Raw genomic sequence first — 24,627 nt, forward strand, 5'->3', positions numbered from 1 at the left:
ATTCTATTGTGTTGTCAGTTTAAAGTTTCAGATGTAGTGTGGAAAATCTTGGACAATATTGATTCTGAAGTTTCCAGATAGGTTTCTAAATGAATACTAGTATCAAAAATAAGTAGAAATCTTCCAGATTTTGATGGGAGGTGAAGCAATTACAGCACGCAGCTGGCAAACTTGGCCTGGTAAAACATGCACGACAAAACTGATCTGATTGCCATAGTCACATTCAGCTTGCACTGAATATCAGTAATAAAAACCAGGGCATGAAACCATAAATGTGATTAATCTTTCAGATTTACAAGTTGTGTCTACTTACCTTGTATAATGCTGATGTAGAGGCAGATCCGACAACCAGCGCTACTCCGATGATTGAATCACCGTGGAAACCATCTGCATATGCCATCATCACAATCCCAGTAATTGCCATGATTGCAGCAACTATCTGTTGTTCAGGTAAAGACGAGGGCAAAAGAATTGAAAATGGTTTAGACAGGCTTTGACAATTCCTGCAAGTTTAAAGTGAACAAGTCCCCTGTCTTTAATCCCCAGGCAGATGTCAGCTTCACCTCTGGAACATGCATTGATGTGAATTAACATTGCACATAAATGAGTTTTACAAATTAGGAAAGCCCATTTTGATTCACAGCTTTCATTTCAATGTTTTTAGTTTTTGACTGAAAATACGTATTGTAAGATAGCACTGCTGCCTCACAGCACCAGGAACCATGGTTCAATTCCAGCCTTGGGTGACTATCTGTGTGTAGTTTGCACATTCACTCCAGGTCTAAGTGCATTTCCTCCAGGCACCCCAGTTTCATCCCATAGTCCAGAGATGTGCAGGTTGGATAGTTTGAGTCAAAAAGTGTGGCGATGGAAAAACACTGCCGGTCAGGCAGCATCTAAGGAGCAGGAGAGTCGACGTTTTGAGCATAAGCTCTTCATCAGGAATGTGGGAGGTGGTTTGCAAGGGGACTGAGAGATAAATGAGAGTGGGTGGGGCTGGGGGGAGGTAGCTTGGAATGCAATTGGTGGATGAAGGTGGAGGGTGATGGTGATACATCGGAGTGGGGAGACAGGATGTCAATTTGCAGAATGTTTCAGAGGACATCTCTGAGACGCACGCACTGAACAGCCCCATCACCCTATGGCTGAACGTTTCAACTCCCCCTCCCACTTCACTAAGAACATGCAAGTCCTGGGCCACCTGCACTGCCAAATTCTAGCCACCCAACGTCTGGAGGAAGAACACCTCACCTTCTGCCTTGGGACCTTCCAACCACACGGGATCAATGTCAATTTTACCAGTTTCCTCATCTCCCCTATCCCCTCCTCATCCCAGAGCCAACCCTCCAACTTGGCACTGCCCTCTTGAACTGTCCTACCTGTCCATCTTCTTTCCCACCTATCTATTCCACCCTCTGATCCAACCTATCACCATCATTCTCACCTTCATCTACTTATCACATACCTGGCTAACTTGCCCCCAATCCCACCCCCCTCCCTTGGGCATCCCCACATTCCTGATGAAGAGCTTATGCTCAAAATGTCGACTCTCCTGCTCTTCGGATGCTGCCTGACCAGATGTGCTTTTCCACACCACATTCTGACTCTGACCTCCAGCATCTGCTGTCCTCACTTTCTCCTAGGTTAGGTAGTTTGGCCATGGTAAATTGCCCATAGTGCCAGGGATGTGCAGGTGCGGTGGATTAGCCATGGGAAATGTAGGGATATAGGAATGGGGCGGGACTGGGTGGGGGGTGGAATGGGGAATGCTCTTTGGAGGGTTGGTGTGGACTTGAATGGCATGCTTCCATACTGTAGGGATTCTATGATTCTATGCTATCCACTAGAGAGGAGAGAGTGATGTAAATTATTCCAAAATTAAAGGCTGAATCTTTTGTAGATATGACGAGACTGCTGCTTTAACAAGGTTATGTTGTCTTTATCTTTTGCAAGATGAGTCATAAAGGGAGAGGTTCCGATATGACTGGAAATATCGACTTGCAAACAATGGCAGGAGAGTGGCCAGTTCTCCCAGTTCAGGGATTTTTTTTCTAGTTTGGATTAGGTTTAGCAGTTAAAAACTCCTGGGGTCAGAGAAGCAGCTACTGTGAAACGAGGCTCCATGCTTCAGCAAATGATCCCTGGCTAATCTTCTCTAACATCTCTCCTGTAAAACTTGTGTTTGAATTTAACCTTTTTGCCAAAGAGTGTGCTTATGGGGTATTGTGGGAAATTAGAACATCTCCTTTGGTAAATTGCAGTGATATCATGTTGGTTGGGTTTTCAAATAGTTGTCATTCTAAATTCAGTTCTCTTTTGCTTGCATTTCATTTAGTAATGTATAATTAAATTCTGTTTTACTTGAAATCAAGTGGTTTAACCAGCTGTATCACTCCTGAAATATCCACTATACATCTGCTGAAAACAACTAAAAACGTTAGGGTCTGGGCTACCTTCTTGGAATGTTTCAAGGGGGCCTGGCCTGATCGATAACATAGAAGTTTAGCAATATCTGATGGAGGATTTCTTTGTTATGTGCTTATTATGTATACTGATGTTAACACTTTGTTAATATAAGTTTGTATATCCATAACCCCAGGATAGCTTCTACTTCAGTAAATTACTTCATAAATATTTTCCACAGACTGATCTCATTAAAAACCTGTCCCAGGTTTGAAACTACTGGACTCTATCATATTCTCTTACATTTGTTCTATATTGATTTCTTTCCAAAACTATTCTGAGAGAAACTGATCTTCTAGACTCCTGTTCATTTCAATGTCCAAGCAGTACACAAAGTTTCACATTAATATTTTGTTTGGTTATTATCTTCTGCACAAAGTCACATTGCATAATTAGGTAAACAACATTTGATTAAAATGCAAATTTATGAAAAAAAGCTTCCCCATTTTTGCTCAGACTGTACAGCTAGCTTTAGTAGTCTGCTACAGTCGTGCTGCACAAAATACCATTAGACCATGAGCTGGTTAGCTATCCATTATTTTCACCTGAAGAAATGCAAACTCCTCTAGAAATCTTGACTGATGTCTGTGCTACCTACCTGGCTGTGTATTCTCCAGCTAACAACATTGATGTGCCTGCTTCTATCATTATCTATACCACTAATGATAATACATGGGGAGCATTAACAGAAAGTATCACATTGACATTTAGAAAAAATACAAGGATGTCAATGGATAAAGTCACAGAATTACAATGAATATGGATGCATATCATCTTTACTTTTTAAAATATTCTTTAATACAAGCTTAATGAAAATAGAAAAACATTAATACTTATGAAGTGCACATGTGGTTACACAAAGTGAAAATAATGAGAATCATTTGAATAAGAAACAGCATTCTTTAATTCCTGAGGCAGATCCACCACGGTGTATTCATATGATGTACTCAAATTATGCAGACTTTAACATACTGTGCAATTTTGCAGAGCTTTTCTGGTATATACTAATAAGCTTCTTCAGATATGCCCACCTGCAGAAACCCTCCTTTAAGAAAAGATTTCTATTCCAGAGCTTTTCATTTAATGAGGCTTGTTATATCTTTATTGACCAGGAGTTATACCATTACATCATGCTCCTGGCTAGGTCATACTGTTATGCCTCACTGGTGTGTAGATCATCATAAAAGCTAGATATTTGAAAAGTACACAGATTTCCCCAATTTACCAGCCTGTTAGTCACAGGCTAACAGAAAGCAAAGACCAGGTATATATATTTAACAAGGATTACTATTTATTACTCGTAAATAGACTTTAGCTATCGGCAAAAAATTATGAACTATTGGCATATAACTCTACTAGTTAAAATCTAATCCTCTAATAAAGTCTCCCTTACAAATGAACAGGGAAAATGTCTGGGAAGGCTGTTCTGCTTTTCCTGTTCATAGAATTACTGAGATGATTCTTATGTTAATCAGAGCACTTCTCAGTCTTCTTTCTCTGAAGGGTTTTCACTGCTTTACAGGAAATATACTTATAAAAAGTTGCTAATTTATTCATTAAAAGTCACATCTTACACCAACTGCTGAGGAAAAAATAAGTTGATTTCCTTCAGACTTAAAGTGGCTTTTATGCAGAGCTCAGAGCAAGTTCCTGAACTGGTAGAGATCTGAAGACTTCTCACTATCCTATTCACAGTCCCAAGCCTTTCAGCCATTTGAGAACCAACCATACAGCTGCCTATGGGCAGAAGGTCCCTGTAATTGTCAACTGAGCACTAGTCCTCAAACCTATCAGCTTCCTGTCGCCATCCAAAGTTCAAGTCACACCCAACCCTTCAGCTCCAGCTTGTCTGCAAACCACATCCCAACCATCATCCCAACCACCAGCAAATAGTTCACAACAAGCACCGAGTCATCCACTCAAAACATGCAGAAATATCCCAGTGATCCTCAGCTCTTCAGAACTGTTCCCTTCCCATTTCAGAACACAACCAAAATCACCTAAAGAAACTAACAGTCCCTATAGTATCAATCACCCCTTTGAAGTAATCTGTAGTCCGTAATTTCTCTGCAGCCTCTTGAGCACAAAGCATCAAGGCAGAATCTTTGATGCTTATCAGGCGTCTTAACAGAAAAAAATGCAAGTAAATCGTATCAAACACTTTATAGAGTTTCCGCAGAAAACTTCTCAGCGTAGTTTAAAGAAATAAATTGACGGATGCTATCAATCCTGAGCAACAGAGCCATTCATAGAAGGCAGGGACTTTGAAACAATGAAATTGATTCACAGTCAATATCTAACCAATGATACTTACGAGTTATTGCTCCTTGGCAAAGACTAAACTGACAGTAACACAATGCCAACAAATGTCTTTTTCCTATCAGTTTGACTGTTAATTAGCTATTCTTAATTAGTTGTCATCACAATGCTAGGTTCTCCGATACAGAGCAAGAATGCAGTTGAGAACTGCAGTTTCATGACTTGTGGTCTGATTAATAGTGAGATCATTTCTCCTTTGGAGAAAACATTAGGGAGATGACTTTACATGCCTATGATGTCAAAAGAGACATATATTGAAAAAACTATGAAGTGCCGCAACTATTCAATGATATATTACTGGCAGACAGGGTTCCGAGAAGTAGCACTAACATTGGTAATGGTAAAGCACCATAATCCCAGAGAATTGCTCTATCAACAAAGAGAAATGATTGGTGGTGGTTTAAGCTGAAGGTCACCATGTCTTAGGCAAAAGGAGAGGTTGAGAAGGAGAGACCTTTATGGTATCCTCAGCTGGTACAGGGATTGAACCCATACTGTTGGCATCACTCTCTATTGCAAATCAGCTATCTGAGCCAACTGACTCCCAAGCATTAATATAACAGAAGAGTTTTAATCTTAAGAAGCCATTGTTTCCATGGGTGCTGGAAATTACCAAACTCCTCCTGTGAATTTTCCTTCCATATCTGCACATATTTGGGAACGTGCTGAACTATCTAAATCCCCATAACCATTTCTTAATGCAAATTTCTACTCAGAAGGTTTTGGGTAGTGCATATTTCATTCTAGAAGGAACAATCTTGTCCCATTGTTTCTGCCTATCATCAGTATTTTAGCAACCGCCATTATGAAGCAAACAAAACTTCATTTTCAATCATGTCATACATTTGAATTGACATTTATGTATATCTAGGCTGGGAAGGTATAGAAGGTATAACTATTGAGTTCTTTGAGAAGATGACAAAACAGGTGGATGAAGATAAGGTGGTTGATGTGGTTTATGTGGACGTCACTAAGGTGTTTGATAAGGTTTCACACGGTAGGCTATTGCACAAAATATGGAATTTTGGGATTGAAGGTGCGTTAGCGGTTTGAATCAGAAATTGGCTAGCAGAAAGGGTGGTGGTTAATGGGAAATGTTCATCCTGGAGCTCAGTTACCATTGGTGTGCTGCAAAGATCTGTTTTAGAGCCACTGCTGTTTGTCATTTTTATAAATGATCCGGAGGTGGGCGCAGAAGTATGGTTAGTAAACTTGCAGATGACACTAAGGTAGGCAGAGTTGTGGATCGTGTCAAAGGATAGTGTGGGTTACAGAGGGACAGAGATAAGATGCAGAGCTGGGCTGAGTAGTAGCAAATGGAGGCTAATGTGGAAAAGAGTGAGGTAGTTCACTTTGGAAGAAGTAACAGGAATGCAGAGTACTGGACTAATGGTAAAATTCTTGGCAGTGTAGATGAACAGAGAGATCTTGGTGTCCAGGTGCATAAATCCCTGAAAGTAGCCACCCAGATTGATAGGGTTGTTAAGAAAGCATATGGTGTGTTGGCATTTATTGGTAGGGGGATTGAGTTTCAGAGCCTTGAGGTCATGCTTCAGCTGTACAAGACACTGGTAAGGCCGCACCTGGAGTATTGGGTGCAGTTCTGGTCACCACCTTATAGGAGATTTGGAATCTTTGGAAAAGGTTCAGAGGAGATTTACAAGGATGTTGCCTGGTATAGAAGGAACGTCTTATGGGGAAAGGTTGAGGGAACTGAGGCTGTTTTCATTGGAGAGAAGAAGGTTGAGAAGTGACTTAATCGAAACATATAAGGTAATCAGAAGATTAGATAGGGCGAACAGTGAGAGCCTCATTACTCAGATGGTGAAGGCTAACACGAGGAGACAGCTTTGAATTGAGGGGTAATAGATTTAGGACAGATATCAGGGGTAGTTTCTTTACTCAGAGAGTAGTAGAGACATGAAATGACCTGCCTGCAAAAGTAGTAAACTCACCCACATTAAGGGCATTTAAATGGGCACAGGACATACATATGGATAATAATGGAATGGTGTAGGTTAGATTACAGATTACATTACAGTGTGGAAACAGGCCCTTCGGCCCAACAAGTCCACACCGACCCGCCGAAGCGCAACCCACCCATACCCCTACATTTACCTCTTACCTAACACTACGGGCAATTTAGCATGGCAAATTCACCTAACCTGCACATTTTTGGACTGAGGGAGGAAACCAGAGCACCCAGAGGAAATCCACGCAGACACGGGGAGAACGTGCAAACTCCACACAGACAGTCGCCTGAGGCGGGAAGTGAACCCGGATCTCTGGCACTGTTCCACCGTGCCGCCCACACCAGATGGACATCAGATTAATTTCACAGGTCAGTGCAACATTTGAGTGCCAAAGGGCCTGTACTGCACTGTAATGTTCTATGATCTATGTTCTATGTTCTAAGTATATGCTTTAGTAGGATTTTTATGGGTTTAGTCAAAAGTTAGAAAGTATATTTCTTTGTAACACATTCCTTTATCAAAGCGAATTTTGGTGTCATTTGATATGCCTGCCTTTTGGAATAAATTGTGTGTGTTTTTTTTCATTTAGTATGGATATACCCATAACACTGACAATGTAATAAGTGGTTAAAAAAATGCTGAACATTCTTAAAATAGTGATGACAATCTATAAAAGGAAATGTTGTACCATATGTTTGAATAATTTCCCAACTCTTTGTGATTACAAAACTCAGCATATTAATCCAGCCAACAGTCAGAATGATTTATGTATTGTAGATGTTTTTCAGATCATGAACTGGATTCAAAAATCAGCAATAAAGTACTGTAACTATTAGTACTGACACTTAAATAAAATAATGGTACAACTTTAACTTTATTCATCCAATGGTAACAAGATGAATTGACCACTTAAATAATAAATTATCCATTTTAAAGGGGTGTTGAGACAGGAGCCTCTTTAATTGTTTTAGAATTCAGGGTCCTATGATATAATTAGAGTCCCAATATGATTTTAACTGAATTAGAAGTCTTGCCCAGCTCCAACGAGTTGAGTAAAACTCCACAAACTAACGGACAAAGTTGATAGTATTCCTTAAAAAGCACTTGGCTGCATGCACACCATCATAGGAATCTGTGCTTGTTCACATTTGCAAGTCGCTCAGACCCCTGTGAGATTTGGCCCATTATTTCTTCTTGAAAACCAGTAAAAATTTGTTATCACTGTCAAAAAATATTCTACTGCTTCAAAGAGGACCACATTTTCTGTTTCATTCTGTTCCCCTGTCATTCTGGAGTGTGTCAGCAATGCTCCTTCATTGATGAGTATCAGAGTTTATTAATCTGAGTCTGAGCCTCTAGAATAGTGTATTCACTATTTCCTTATAATGCAATAGTGTAAGCAATGGTGTGGGGTATGTCTCCACATGACATCTCAATACCATCAGATAATCTGAGGAACATTCATGTAATGGAGCTGCTAAAGCCTATTTCTTGAAATTTGCAAAGAATAATGCTGCTTCTGTCAGCACTACATTGCAAATTAGACAGGCTTCCTGCTCTCACCATGCTGAACTTGAATAAGTACTATGCCTTATCCCATGGTGGATGGATTTGCAACTACAATATGGACAATCTGGCAGTTGTAATGGGCTAATACAAATGGAGGACAGTAACTCTACTTAATCTTCTGAAATTCTATTGTCTGCTCCAGAATTCCAAAGCCACTGGTTAAAATCTTAAAAGCTCCCCCAGAAGTTGTGTCATGGTAACCAAATTTGGAAAGAACTTCCCCACTTAGGTGATCTTTCCTAAGAAGCAGGGAATTCATTGACCCTCTTTGGTTGTGAGAACTCACTCACTGCTCTTGACTTCTTGGGCTCTACCATGACTCACTTCCCTTGTGGAATGGAAACCAAAAACAATCTTTGTGAATTGTTAGTTCTCATTGTTAGTAAAGCCTGCACTTGGCCATGTTTTCAAAACTTCCTGGACTTTATTAATCATGCCATGTACCAACATGTCATCCATACGGCAGGTTAGATCTTGCTTGCCTTCATGGATTTGAAACATGGCACAATGAAAGATGTCTGGTACTAGACAACTGCAAAAAAAAACCCACCTGAGCAGCATGATGGAAGAAGTTAATAACCTTGATTTGTAATCTTGGGCTACTTGCCAAAATCTGCTATTCATGCCTAATTTCATGAAGAATATATAGCTAATTATTTTTGCCAGACTGAAAAAATTGGGTGGACTTCGATCTGGGGACCCTATTCAGCTACATAGGATCCACTAAAAATCTGAGTTCTTTTCTCAGCTTGGAGACTTCTATCAGCCCCGAGCACCATCTGGGTGGATCTGTAACTGTTTCTTCCTATTGTAGCATGCTGTTAAGCTTTGACTGCATTTTCTGTAGCAACGGCTGTGCTACCCTCCTTGGAATCTGTAACCATATTAGCTTGGCATCATTTTGTCTTGGCATGTAATATTCTTACTTCAAGTTTTTTCAACATGTAAAGATCGATGGGAAACTTTGACAAAATTCCTTTCTTGTAACACTGCATTCATTGTTTCTGGATGACCTAATTGTATGCATTTATTCCTACTTAAAAGCAATGCTCCTTGCTCTTTGTGGCTAAGTGTGGCAGTGAACTGACTTTATGCTTGAAGATCTGTGCCTTCTGGACTTTGCAGTTGGACGTTCACTGGTCAAACATCCATTGATTTAAGCCAGGTCACCCTGTCAGCTAAATTTCAAACCAGAGCTCGATATCTAATCTAAACTCTGTTTTGAAGCCTTTAACCTCTAGAACCTCTTCTGGCCTTCTTTTACCTAAAAACATTGGTTTGTCTTGCTGGACTTGACCTCGAATCTCCTGATTTATCTATTTTCCAAGTACTTTCCATCTTCCAGGTCTTCTCTCTTTATTGACACTTGCCTACTTCTATGGCAATGCAGGATTTTCAAGACCAAACAGCCCTTCCACATTCTATCATTCAGACCTCTCTGCTTGACAATCGTGGCAGTTCGGTGTTGTCATGCTCTGCAGCATGAAGAACCCAATAGGAGTGCTGTACTTGTGTCCTCCACTTTAATGAACAGCACTGATAACCAGGAAAGACCAGTAAGAAATAACTCTATCTACCTTTTGTGGGCCTTATGCATTCTCGAACTGCTGTAGCAATGGCAGTATCTCAACCAATCTTACCATACTTTCAGCCAGGTTCCTATATCTACTGACTGAGGGAAGTCTGCTGGGAATTTTGATTCTCTGGTTTCTCTTCCATTTTTTTCCCTCTGCTCTAACAGTGTCTTCTAATTCATGTCCTTTATTCTTTTGAAGTCTTCCGAGTTTTCCTTCTGGTGTGCTGGAGTCTTCCTGTTTTTCTTCTCATGAACTTTGATTAGTCCCTTCAATTCAGAAATCTGCCTAGCTGCACCAGGATTTGTGCTACATCATTACCTGCATTGAATGGGCTGCTCACAGTGACATCTACCCTCATGGATTCTGTCTGACATGGGGCTGTTTTGTGTAGTTAGACTTTCTATACTTTGAATCTGCTCCAAATCCATCTCTACCCTAAGACTAACTGATAAATGACTTTCAGAGGTTCCTGTAAATTCTTCATTTATGATCTAATATACATAACACTGAATAGAGTTCTCTAGTACAAGTCTTCCATTTCTCCATATAAACGTAGGTGGGGAGCTCATGTTGTGATGAAGGCATAAGGAATCTGCAAGGCAATACAAACAGGTTAAGTGAGTGGTCAGAAATTTGGCAGATAGAGTTTAATGCAGGAAAGTGTAAAGTCATGCACTTTGGCAGGAAGAATCAAAAGGCTGACTATTATTTAAATGGAGAGAAATCCCTGAAAAAATGTGCAATGTAGAGGCAAATGTGTGTTCTTGTATATGAAACACAAAAAGTTAGCATTCATTTGCAGCAAGTAATTAAGAAGACAATAGAATTTTGGCCTTTATTGCTGGGGAATTGGAGCTTAAAAAATAGAGAAGGCTTGTCAAAACTGTAGAGGGTGAAGGTGTGTTGTTCTGCTCCCCATAATTAGGCAAATAAATTAGCTTTGGAGATAGTTCAAAAATGATTCAGTGGGCTGATCCCTGTGAAGAAGGGGTTGGCTTATCAAGAATGCTTAAACAGGCTAGGCTTGGGTCATTTGAGTGTAGAAGAATAAGGGGTAATCTTAATGACATTTCTGAGAGCACTTGACAGGATATATGTTGAGAAGATGTTTCCCATAGTAAGTGATCTCAAACTAAGGGACATAGTTACAGAATAAGGGGTCACACATGTAAAATTGAGATTAAAAGGAATTCCTTCATCCAAATGGCAGTAAATATCTGGAATTTTCTGAGAAAGTTTGAAAACTAGATCACTGAAAGTATTGTATAAGGAAGTAATTGGAACTAAAGTATCTAGGAGTTGAAGGAAATGAGAAACAAGCACAAAAAAAAGTTGTGGCCTAGGGCAGATTAGCCATGATCATATAGAATGATAAGGCAAGCTTGAGAGACAAGACCTACTCCTGTTTTTATTTCTTATGTTCTCTTCTTCGAATCTTGATAGCATGTAACTGTTGATGTCAAATTAAATTATCATACATATCATCTTCATTAGCATACTCATCCCCATCATGTTACAATTAGTCTGGCATCCCATATAGAGATGATGGCTACAATATCCATTCATGGCCAAAAATGCCCTGTTTGTATTGTCATGTCTATCTGTCTGTATTATAGACAGTCTGATTGAGAAGAGTACTCCTTGTATTTTTCTTAAAAACCTTAAAAATATTTTCAGAATACAGACAGCAGTAACATATTTATTGCAGTAAAACGAGGCAGAAATTGTCCAAATTGCATTTATAGAGTCATAGAGTCATAGAGATGTACAGCATGGAAACAGACCCTTTGGTCCAATCCTTCCATGCCAACCAGATATCCCAACCCAATCTAGTCCCAGCCGGCCCATATCCCTCCAAACTCTTCCTATTCGTATATCCATCCAAATGCCTCTTAAATGTTGCAATTGTACCAGCCTCCACCACCTCCTCTGGCAACTCATTCCATACACGTACCACCCTCTGTGTGAAAACGTTGCCCCGTAGGTCTCTTTTATATCTTTCCCCTCTCACCCTATACCTAGTTATGGGCATTTTTTGACTTTGCCAGGTAGATGCCAGTGTTGTAGCTGTACTGGAACAGCTTGACTAAAGGTGCAACTAATTACAGAGCACTATTGCTGGAATGTTGTCAGGACTCAGTCTTTGTTGTATCCAGTAGGTTTAGCAGTTTCTTGATATCATGTGGAGTGAATACAATTGTCTGCAGATTGGTATCTGTAATTTTGGGAACCTAAGGAGAAGGCCAAAATAGATATTCCAAGAGAAACTTATTGCTAAACATAGTTGCAAAAGCTTCAACCTTGCCTTTTACACGGATAATGAGGGCCCTCTTTTTGGTTGCTTAATTGTTCACCATATGACCAGACTGGGTAGGTCTACAGTGCTTTGCTTTCATCCATCGATTATGGGATTGCTTGGCTCTGTCTGTCACAAATCTGGTTCTTTGGTTTAGACCTAAGTTTCGCTACGTTGACTCACATTTTTAGACATGCTCCTCTCTGGCCCAGCTGTACTCTTCATTGAATCTGGGTTAATCTCTTGCCTGACAGTACAGAGAAAGATATGCAGACGATGAGGTTGAATGTAATGTTAATGCTGCTGATGCCTTTAGCATGGTTGCCCAGCTTTGAGATGCTACATCTGATCAGACTCTATTCCATTTAGCTTCGTACATGAGTGACACAACCTGATGGACAGAATACCGTGTGGGAAGATGGGTCTGCATCTTTATAAAGACTATGCAGTGGTCACTCCTACTGTAACGGTCATGCATTTGCCAAAAGTAGATTGGTGAGGATGAGGTCAAGTAGGCTGAGCCTCTTGTTGTTTCCTTCACCCATTAACTGGGGCCCAGTCTGTCAGATATGACATAGAAGCAGGAGTAGACCATTTGGTTTTTAACTCAACTGCTTAATTTAATAACATCATGGCTGATTTGGTTGTGGTCTCAGCTTCATTTCCTGTCTGCACTCAACAATTCTCAACTCAGCCAGCCTGGTCAGCAGCGCTGCTAACAAATCGCCAATAGTGATAGATATTGAAGTTTCCCAGAGTACAATCTGAGCCCTTGCCAGCTTCACTGCTTCTTTCAATTGGTGTCAACATGGATTATTGCTGATTCATCAGCTGAGGATTGGAGGGGATGGTGGCACAGAGGGGAGGGAATGGTAGATTGTAAAATCAGCAGGACGCTTCCTTGCTCACAGTTGGCCTAATGCCATGTGATCCAAAGTCAATGTTGAGGACTCCAAGGGCAACTCCCTACCAATTGTATACCACTATGCCACCTCTGCTGGGTCTGTCCTGCAAATGGGACAGGGAGTATCCAGGGATGGTGATAGTGGTGTCTGGGACATTGTCTGTAAGGTATGATTATTACTATGCCACACTGTATCTTGAGAGCTGGCCTAATTCTGGCACATGCTCTCAGATGTTAGCAAAGAAGACTTTGTATGGTCAACATTACTAATTTTGGTGTTGTGATTCCCAGAGCCTAAGTTAATGTCAAGTGATCTGTCCAGCCTTAGTCCTTTTCTGCCTTTCTGTAGCAGTTTGCTACAACTGCCATTATCAGCTATCTTAACTGAGACATTAGTTTGTTTAAAATATGCAATTTAGACATAACATTTCAGTCACAAATGATAAATTTAAATTTGGACTGATCCAATACTTCGTATTGCTGCTCTTTTATTTAATAATGATGATGAAGAAATAAAAACATTTGTGTTTGGGTCTCACCTTTGGAAATTCTTCAATCTGTTTAGACAGCTTTTAAAATATGAGCCATTCATTCATATTTAAGAGGTTAAATTGTGCAAGGTTTATGAAGGTTTGTAGCTCAGGTTGAGGTTTAGGGTGTAGGTTTGCTCGCTGAGCTGTAGGTTTGCTATCCAGATGTTTCATTACCTGGCTAGGTAACACCATTAGTGGCGACCTCCAAGCCGCTTCACTTGGAGGTCGCCACTGATGATGTTACCTAGCCAGGTAATGAAACATCTGGATAGCAAACCTACAGCTCAGCGAGCAAACCTACACCCTAAGGTTAAATTGTGTTTTACTAAATGCGAATTATGCTCATATTTTCATCCAAACTGATAATAACTAAATGATTCCATTTGATTCTGTTATCATTCACACAAATTAAATTCGGACAAGGAATTTTTCACCAAATGTAAGTTGCAGTGGTGCTAGACTCAAAAAAGATACATGCTGTGGTGCTACTAAAGTACCTTGGGAATCGCGTGAACACTATTTCCTATTATCCGAAAGCAATACAGAATAGTAGGTGTGCAAAGTTAGTTCACCTTGGGGATGGGCTTGAATCCAATGCAAAGCAATGGAATGACAGACTCCTCTTGCATATAAGTCCATAGTAAAAAATTGTTAACAAATTAAAATATTCATATCATCCAGATAAAGTGTATGGAAAATGGTGCAGGCATATTGATGAAGGAAGCATTGCTTTTCAGAAAGCATAATACAATAAGATATATGAGCAGAATTAGGCCATTTGGCCCATCAAGTCTGCTCTGACATTCAGTCATGGCTGATATATTTCTCAACCACATTCTATGTCTAATCCCTTATTAATCAAGAACTTACCTATCTCTGTCATAAAGACACTTAATGACTTGGCCTCCACAGACTTCTGTGCAGTGTGTTCCACAGATTAATCACTGTCTGGCTGAAGAAATTCCTCCTCACCCCAATTCTAAAAGGTTGTCCTTTCAATCAGAGGTTGTGACCTCAGGTCTCTCCTACTATTGGAAACATCTTCTCCACATCCACTCTTCCAGGTATCTCAGTATTCTGTAAGTTTCAACAAGATACCTCCTCATCCTTCCAAACTCCATCACGTACAGACCCAGAAGCCTCAACTGCTGCTCAGATGACTAGCTCATCATTCCGGGCATCAGTCTTGTAAACCACCTCTGAACACCCTCCAACACCATTCCTTCTTAGATACAAACTTGATGTATTTTTTTTATATGGTGAAAATTAAGCAAATGTTCACTTGTACAATCAGGATTACTGATAAAAAGAGGTTGAAATCATAATGATGACAACTAATTTTGACTGCATGGGCAGGTTGTCTGGAAACATTAGGGTTAGGATTAACAGCTTACAACTTTGTAGGTTGTGATTTAAACATTAATGAACATTTAAATTCCAATGTATAAAATTAGGATTTGAATACTTAATTTAGACATTGAATGAGAAATCTTCCATACACACCAAAAATTTCTCAAAGCAATGGCAACCCTGACTATCTGTCACACTAAATCAGAGACCATGGGTGTGTTTACTTCTGTGCCAAATCACTGTAAGGCCTAAATGCCCTGCAGTCTAACATGATACAAACGGTGGCACAGTGGTTAGCACTGCTGCCTCACAGCGCCAGAGATCCGGATTCAATTCCTGCCTCAGGCGATTCTCTGTGTGGAGTTTGCACATTCTCCAGGTGCTCCGGTTTCCTCCCACAATCCAAAAATGTGCAGGTTAGGTGAATTGGCCATGCTAAATTGCCTGTGAAGGGTGGGTGGTGGGTCGGTGTGACTTGTTGGGCTGAAGGGCCTGTTTCCACACTGTAAGTAAAAAATGCCCATTGGCGTTCTATCTGGGCCCATTGTCCAGGAATTTGTAGCAGCAGCATGTTCAGTGCTTAGGTTCTGTTCCACAGTTTGTACACCACATCCATCTTGCCTGCCCTCCAATATTCAACAGAAATTGGCCTAAACAACAGTAACAACGGTTTTGTATAGTGGTTAGGTCACTAGACTACTAATTCAGTAACCTGGACTAATGATCCGAGGACAAAAAATTCAAATAATACCATAGTAGCTGGCAAATTTAGGTTCAGTTCAACAAATGTTGAATAAAAAGTTCATATTGGGAATAATATGTAACAACTAGTTTGTCATAAAACCAATCTGTTTCGCTATTGTCCTTTAACAAATCCTTTAATAAACTGATCTCCATATGACTCCAGATCCACACCAATATGGCGACTCTCAAGTGCTCTCTGTACTCAACTAATACTCAGTTGTGTTCAATTCATCACAAACCTCTAAAGGGCAATTAATATTCACCATATCAGCAATTTGCATACCCTAATAATGAATAAATATGACTTTTTTTAATAGAGGTATAAAGTACAAGAGCAAGGAGGTTGTGGTGAACTTATGTAAGATACTAGTTTGGTCTCAGGTAGAATTTTGCATCCAGCTGTCGGTGCTGCACTTTAAGTAAATGTGAAGGCACTGGAGAAAGTGCATAAGTGTTTAAGAGAGTGGCACCAAGGATGAGGACTTTCAGTTATGAAGGTAGATTGAAGAAATTGGGATTGTATTCCTTGGGCAAGAGTAAGCTGAGACAAGATCTGATTGAAGTATCATAACCAGGAGAAGTCCAGTAAATAGGGAGAAAATGGTTCTACTCATTAAAGGATCAAGAATGAAAGTGCACAGATTTTAAACTAATCAGTAAAAGAAGCAAAAATGAGAGGAAGCAAAAAATATTTCTATGCAGTGGATTATTCGGAGCTGGAATGGAGTGCCCAGAAGTGTAGTGAAAACAGGTTCAATTGAGGCATTGAATAGGGATGCCATTTGTTAATTGAAAGGGAAAAAAAGAAATATAATTATAGAGAGAAGGAAGAGAATGGCACTAAGTGAGATGTCATTTGAAAAGTCAACAGAGACACCAAGGGCCAAATATTGTGCTGTAACAACTCTGTGAAATTCTGTGAAATAAAAAAGTTTCTCTTCAACATTTTAGGCCAAATATCTCAGTGTCTGAGCATGCTAAATTGCCGAGGTATGTAGATAAATATTAGCCTGGAAGATGGCATGGGGTTCAAATGACTTGTCTACCATTTATTAATGTGATTGCCCCTGATAAAAGATTCTGTCTAGTGCAGTCAATCCAACACACCCATAGGCAAGAACAGGAGTTTTTGCCCATTATAATTCATACACATAAAAGTTATCCTTTCTGGACCATCAACATTCAAAATGGATTCACCTTGATAAGTCATCTCAATCCTGCTGGAGGGAAATACATCATATTTTGTACAACACTATGCTTCTCAGGAATGACTTTCTGCATTAACTTGAAATATAATTTCCTCAAAAATTCACACATTATGAATAATATTATTATGATTGATCATGGAAACAGGAATCTAATTGCAGTCCTTTTTATGATGTATCTAAAATGGATTTACTCTACATTAAAGACTGCATTGCAGTTTTCAGTTGTGAAAAAATTGCTTTCATTGAAGCCATTAATCATAGGTACTTACTCTAACTCCCATGAACTTGTCTTTGAGCACAATCCAAGAGAGCAAAAAGACAAATGCTTTGTTGCAACAAAAAAGAGCAGAGACATCTGTGGCTGTTAATTTCTTCAGAGCCAGTAAATATAGGTAATTAGTTAATGTCCAGAGGATAGAAAATGGGGCTGTTCTTTTCAGAAAGAGTCTCAGAGTCAGTCCTTCTTCTCCAAAAATCCGACTGCATTCCCTGTATGCAATGAGCAGATAGATGTATAATCAGTCATATGTGTAGCAAGAACTTTTCTTTCACTGCATCTATTCAGTTAATAGCAAATATTAACATGCTTACTACACCATCAAATAAATATTTCTTTAAATACTTTGTTATCTAGCACCTAAGCTGTTAATACAGCTGATCCTTGATTCTGTTGTTAGGCCACTATTGGAACACTGAGTTAATTTTTGGTTTCCCTGCTATAGGAAGGATGTTGTGAAATTTGATAGGGTTCAAAACAGATTTACAAAGATGTTTCCAGGGTTGGAGGATTTGTGCTTTAGGGAGAGGCTGTATAGGCTGGGGCTGTTTTCCCTGAAGTGTCAGAGGCTGAGGGGTGACCTTATAGAGTTTTATGAAATCAGGAGGGGCGTGGGTAGTGTGAATAGAGAAGGTCTTTTCCCCAGGGTGGGAGAGTCCAAAACTACAGAGCATAGATTTAAGGTTAGAGGGGGAAAGATTTAAAAGGGACCTAAGGGGCAACTTCTATACATAGAAAAAGTGGTACCGGTATGGAATGAGCTGCCGGAAGAAGTGGTGGAGGCTGGCACAATTACAATATTCAAAAGACGTCTAGATAGGTAATTAATAGGAAGGGTTTAGAGGGATATGGGCCAAATGCTGGCATTTGGAGTTAGATAAATGTAGGATTTCTGGTCAGCATGGTCGGGTTGGATTGAAGGGTCTGTTTCTATGCTGTACAGCTCTATGACTATGTACAGGATTAACGGAGTTGCACCTTTAACGAAAATTGTTTTCAAGTTATACCAAATGATTCCCAATTATGTGAACCCTTTTTGATCCATTTTCTTTATGACTTCACTTAGTACATTTGGTTTGGAATGTTCAACATCCTGAATGAGCAGCAATTTCCCTCAACTAAATATTGGGAAGTCCAATGCCATTATCTTTGATCCCTGCCACAAATTCCATTCCCTAGCCACCAACTCAGTGCATTCCCATGGTATCTGTCAGAGACTTAATCAAACCATTTACAATCTTGGTATCTTCTTTTGCTCTGAGTTCAGCTTCTAACTACATATTGAGTCAGAGTTTACCACATGGAATGAAGATCCTCAATCCATCGTGTCCATACTGGTCCTCTAGCACCAATTGACTCAAACCAAATTTTCCAGCACTTGGCCTGTAGCCTTGTATGCTATGGTGTTTCATGGTTTTCATCTCATTACTTCCTAAATGATGTGAAGTTCTGACATCTACCACCCTTTCAGCCAGTGGGTCCCACATACCCACACTTATTCAGTGATACCATTTTTCGGAAATTGCCTCTTAACCTCCTACCTCTCACCTTAAATCTGTGTCCCCAGGTATTGATCTACATTTTCTTATCTCCTTTCTCTGTTCCTCTCATAATCTTATACTGTCCAAATAGAATGCTCTCTCTCTTCATAGCTTAAATACTTCAGCCCAGGGCAACATCCTGGTGAATGTCCCTTCCTATAATGTGGCAACCAAAATTGCACACAATACTCCAGCTGTAACTTAACTAAAGTCTTACACAGCTCCATCAAAACCTCTCTGCTCATGTATTCAGCACCTCAACTAATAAAGGCAAGTGCCCCATTTGCCTTCTTAACAAATTTAGCTACCTGTCCTTCTGCCTTCAAGGATCTACAAGCATACCACACCAATGTCCCTCTGATCCTCTGTACCCACTGAGGTCCGATTATTCATCATGTTTTCCTTTGCCTTGTTAGTTTTCCAAAAAGTAGATCACCTCATGCTTTTCAAGATTACATTCCACTTCTCACTGTTTGTTCATTTGACCAGCCCATCTATATTATCCTGTCATCTAAGGCATTCTTCCTCACTATTTTCCACACTATCAACTTACATGTCATCTGCAAACTTATTGATCAAATCTCTTGTCCGATCACTCATGGACACTAAATAGCAAGGAACTCAGCACCAAACCTTGACATATGTCCGGCTGCCAATCATAAGCACAACCTTTGACAATTGCCCTCCATCTTCTCCCACTAAGCCAGTTTTGAATCCAATTTGCCAAACTGCCCTGAATCCCATGGCCTCTTAATTTCTTCATCAGACAACTGTACAAGACCTGTCAAAAGTTTTACTGAGGTCCATACAGACCACATCAACTGCACTATGCCCATTGACACAAATCTGTCATGCATGGACTCCCCTGGCAGAGCCATGCTGACTATCCTTGATTAATCTTTGCCTTTCTAAATGGAGATTAATTCTGTTCCTCAGATTGTTTTTTCCAAATGTTTCCCTACTACCGATGCTATACTCATGGCCTACAGTTCCCTGGTTTCTCACCACCTCTCTCCTTGAATAATATTCCGATATAATCTGTCCTTTAGCCCTTTGTTACTTCTCCTGCGGCCTGAGAGGATTTCAAAATTAAATTCAGGGCCCAGCAATCTCCTCCCTTGCCTCCTAAAGCAGCCTGGGATATACCTCATCAGGGCCTGCAGAGTTAACCAATTTTAAGTCTACTAATATGGCACGGTGGCACAGTGGGCAGCACGGTGGCACAGGTGGGCGGCACGGTGGCACAGTGGTTAGCACTGCTGCCTCACAGCACCGGAGACCCAGGTTCAATTCCTGCCTCAGGCGACTGACTGTGTGGAGTTTGCACATTCTCCCCGTGTCTGCATGGGTTTCCTCCGGGTGCTCCGGTTTCCTCCCACAGTCCAAAGATGTGCAGGTCAGGTGAATTGGCCATGCTAAATTGCCCGCAGTGTTAGGTAAGGGGTAAATGTAGGGGTATGGGTGGGTTTCGCTTCGGCGGGGCAGTGTGGACTTGTTGGGCCGAAGGGCCTGTTTCCACACTGTAATGTAATCTAATCTAATCTACCTCCTGATTTTAATACCAGTTTGTTCAAGTGCATTGTTATGTTAAATGTGTGATATATAATATATATATATATATATATATATAAAAAACAGAATTTGTCGTAAGTTTGAATTTTTGGTTAGAGTTAGTAACATGTGTTTTCTCTGTGTATGAAATTAGCAATTAACTTGCAAATATTTCTGTGGCCATGATAATTTCTTTTAAAACAACTGTTGAGACCTAGCTTTAGAATTGATTTATTTGTGTGCATACTGGTAGGGTTTTACATCCAAACAAGATAAATAAACCCCATTTAGAAGGTCACAATAAGTTTTTTTTAAGCTTAAGGGAATCATCCACATGTTTGACAGAGATTTTGTTTGTTTTAATTTTACTTCGAGTTTTGAGCAGTCCTGTGAAGTCATTGGTTGGAGAGACAGTGTAGACCAGTGCTCCTGAGAAGAAAAGAATATAGTGAAATAAGATTACTTTAGAGTAATGAATAAATTACTTTAATGATAAACTCTGAAGAGGTTACTTAAAGATAAGCATGTTTAAACTCAGGAAGACGCTATCTGTAATCCCAACATGTAAATTAAGTCACAAATGACTTAAACCAACCAAGGTGTTAGAGACAGGGACGCTGCTGTGAGTATTGTATGAGTAGTGTTTTTAGGTGCTGTACCAGGGATGTCTGACAAACGTTGTTTTTTTCTTTTCAATTTATAAAGGAGTGTATTAGGATTATAGGATTAATGGGATTATACTTCTACTGTGTGTATAAAAATCTTTGAATTTGTGCTATAACTAGTTTGTTTAATTTATTCTATTTTATCTTCATTTCCCCTATTAATAAACTTGTGTTTCATTGTTAAAGCAAAATCTTTCAGTGAGAGACCATATTGTTAAAACTAAAACAAATCAAAATATGATCTTCCAAGTCAGGTTTCAGTTGAGGATCTGTTATGTCCAGCAATAACATCAGTTGGAATCATAACAATATCACAGTCTCTTCCCTGATTTCTACACATTTACTATTAAGATGGAGAATAAATATAAATGAAAATTACTCATTAAAACATCTCCTGCATCTTCCGGCTCCACACATAAGATTGCCACTTCTGTGCCCTTTGGGCCTTACTTTTTCCCTGTTATCCTCTTGCCCCTAACCTATTTATAAAACATCCCTAACATTCTTTAAATATGCTCTTTCATAAGGACTGCCTGCATATACCTCTCTTACATTATCCATTCCACCCCTGCTTCAACTCAACTGCTTCTGATATCCTTAATTAATGATTAAGTACTTGTGAGCTCCAGAACAAATCTCCAATGATTTCCTGGTGGGTCTCTGAGCTTTCACCCTTCATAAACATGAGCTTATCTAAAGGTCTACTGCCCACATCTTGACTCTCACAAAATCCAATTCACCCATCAGCTCTATGTTTGCTGACTTACAATGGCTCTATTCAGCAATCCTTGTTTTCAACGTACTCCATGTTCTCGCCTCTTTTCTATTACTGTAACCTCTTTCAGTCTTGCAGACCTCCAAGAGTTCTTTGCTCTTCTTATTTGGTGCTGTTGTACGGTCAGACTTCATCTGTGCCTTCAGCAGTCAATATCTTAAGAACTGGAACTCTTTCCTTAAAACCTTTGTGTTTCTCTATTCTTCTTATCTCTTTAAGCTTGATCCTTAAAACCTACCTCTTTGACCACATTATTGACTGCCCGTCCTAATACCTATTCCTTTTTGTGATTTGATGTCAAATTGTGTTTGATCATGTTTCTTTGAAGGATCTTGCATGATCTTACCATGTTAGAATTGCTATTTAATTGCTATTTTAATTGTCATTATTGTTGTCATTATGACTGAATATGCTGCAATCTGCAATTATTGTTGATAACACGAGAAAGGGAATTGCCGGCTAGGAACAATGTGCTGAAAATGCTGCATTAACTATCTTCATTAACAAACCTAGCAACATATCATTCTGAATTGCATAATATCTTTTAATGCTTTATCTGTCAAAAAGAGAAGGAATCAGTACCTAATTTTTTTAATTAGTGTCTGTTTTTCTTGTGCTGAAGCCAAGTGTCCCGAGTAGTACACAGGGAAAAACATTATGTTCCAATTTGTAGAGAACCAGGTCATAAAAAAAGGACAATGGAAGTTCTTGTATGTAACTTTGACAATCTGTGTAGTACCAACCCAGGAGGATGATACAGAAAGAATGACCAGAAACCCCCAGAAAATCTTGAAAAATGCAGAGGTGCATGTTTGACAGCGTGTCTTAACATTATTATCCGGGTTAATATTTTCGGTCCGATTCTCTGAAGCTTCTTCTCCTGGGAAATAAAAAGAAACCGTTTAAAACACAAAATAAAACACTCGATCCACTGCAAATCCTGACAGTAACGATTGCTTTGAATCCTTCTACTCTGCTTTAAACAGAGAAATAAAACTTAAGAATATTGGAACAGGAGAAGATAATTCAGCTCAAGGAAATTCCTCAGCCCTATTTGTTAGCCACAGCCAATATCCCTTCTCACAAAAATCTCAGTAGGTCTAGCGGCATCTGTGGGAAGAAAGCAGAGTTGACATTTCAAGTCCTCTGTTCTAATGACGAGGCGCCAGGCTCGAATTCTGCTTTCTTCTCACAGTCCTGCTGAGATTTTCCAGCAATGTCTGTTTTTGTTTCAGGTCTCCAGCATCCACAGTTTTTTGTTTTATTTCAATATTCACTCTAAGCTGCACAGGTGCGCAGTCATGCAGCAGTCTGAAATGCACTGCGATGAACACGTTTCCCAAACTATGATTGCCCCGAAAATGGATGTGTGCATGGTCAAATAACAATCGAGTGTACTTGCAGTTCATTTAAACATATACGAAATAGGAGCAGAAGCTGACCATTTAGCCCCTTGAGCCTGTTCCGCTATTCAATGATATCATGGCTGATCTGCCTATGTTCCGAATTTCATGTTCCCATTTATGCCGTCAACCCTCATTTCCTCAGTATGGCAAGGAGTCACTGAAACAACTACGCAGTGATATCAACGAATTTCATCGCACCATCAGACTTACCATGGACTAATCTTTAGTATCTGTTTCATCCTTAGACACATGCATCTCCAGCAAGGATGGACATCTCAGCCCCTCACTGTACCGCAAATGCACAGATAACCTAACAATGCTATACGTCTCTAGCTTCTACCCGAAACATATTAAAACAGCCATCCCCTAAGGACAAGCCGTATGCATATACAGGATCTGTTCAGATGAGGAGGAACATGATGGACACCTGAAAGTGCTCAAAGATGCCCACATAAGAACAGGGTATGATGCTCAACTCATCAACCGCTAGTTCCGACGTGCCACAGCAAGAAACCGCAATGACCTCCTCAAGAGATAAACACAAGCTGCAACCGATAGGATACCCTTCGTTGTCCAGTACTTCCCGGGAGCTGAAAGACTACGCCATGTTCTTCGTAGCCTGCAACACATTATCGATGAGGATGAGCACCTTGCCAAAACCTTCCTCATACCTCCATGTCTTGCCTTTAAACAACCACCAAACCTCAAACAGACCATTGTTCACGGCAAACTGCCTGGCTTTCAGGACAACATAGACCACGACACTGTACAACCCTGTCATAGCACTGCTGTAAGATGTGTCAGAGTGTCGATATGGATACCACCATTATACGTGGGGACACCTCCCACCATGGTACTCATGTAACTCGGCCAACGTTGTCTATCTCATTCGCTGCAGGCAAGGATGCCCTGAGGCATGGTACATTGGTGAAACCGAGCAGAGGCTAGGGGAATGGATGAATGGACACCACGCAACGATCACCAGACAGGAATGTTCTGTCCCAGTCGGATAACACTTTAGCAGTCTGGGACATTCGGCTTCGGCCCTTGGGTGAACGTCCTCCAAGGTGGACTTCAGGACAGGCAACAACGCAACATGGCCGAGCAGAGGCTGATAGCCATGTTTGGTACCCTCGGGGATGGCCTCAACCGGGGCCTTGGTTCATGTCACACTACAGGTATACACACACACATGCACACATACACATACTTGACCAAGGTTACACACACATTCACACACTCTCTTACTTGCACTCACACCCACATGCACACACTCACATACACATGTCTCTCCTGCATGCGCACACATATAAATTTAAGGGGTGGATCTGTGGTTGCAGAGTTAAATTTTATTTTGCTCAAAAACTGCATAAATCCATGTAGGATTCTGAATGTCCCACTTTAGAAATAAAACTGACTCAACGTTGGGACAGACTTTAAGTTCACACCTTTAATACATTATGTGAGCTAAGATGA

General features: G+C 40.1%; 1 protein-coding gene across 4 annotated transcripts in view; it reads right to left on the reverse strand.

Moving 5' to 3' along the window:
• The window catches only part of slc35f4 (solute carrier family 35 member F4), a 203,902-nt gene that overhangs the window by 26,870 nt on the left and 152,405 nt on the right, over window positions 1–24,627 (reverse strand). For 2 of the 4 annotated variants that reach the window (XM_043697743.2, XM_043697744.2), the window contains exons 2-4: window positions 22,328–22,625; window positions 17,206–17,425; window positions 314–439 (exon numbers count right to left, since the gene is read on the reverse strand). In XM_043697743.2, the coding sequence (XP_043553678.1) occupies window positions 314–439; window positions 17,206–17,425; window positions 22,328–22,625 (644 nt within the window). The remainder of the gene's footprint in view (window positions 1–313; window positions 440–17,205; window positions 17,426–22,327; window positions 22,626–24,627) is intronic. The other 2 variants (XM_043697746.2, XM_043697747.2) reach the window with 1 other exon arrangement.

This window comes from Chiloscyllium plagiosum, unplaced genomic scaffold (genome assembly GCF_037043375.1).
Source record: "Chiloscyllium plagiosum isolate Xiang-an unplaced genomic scaffold, Cpla_swu_hap1 HiC_scaffold_8, whole genome shotgun sequence".
NCBI lineage: Eukaryota > Metazoa > Chordata > Chondrichthyes > Orectolobiformes > Hemiscylliidae > Chiloscyllium > Chiloscyllium plagiosum.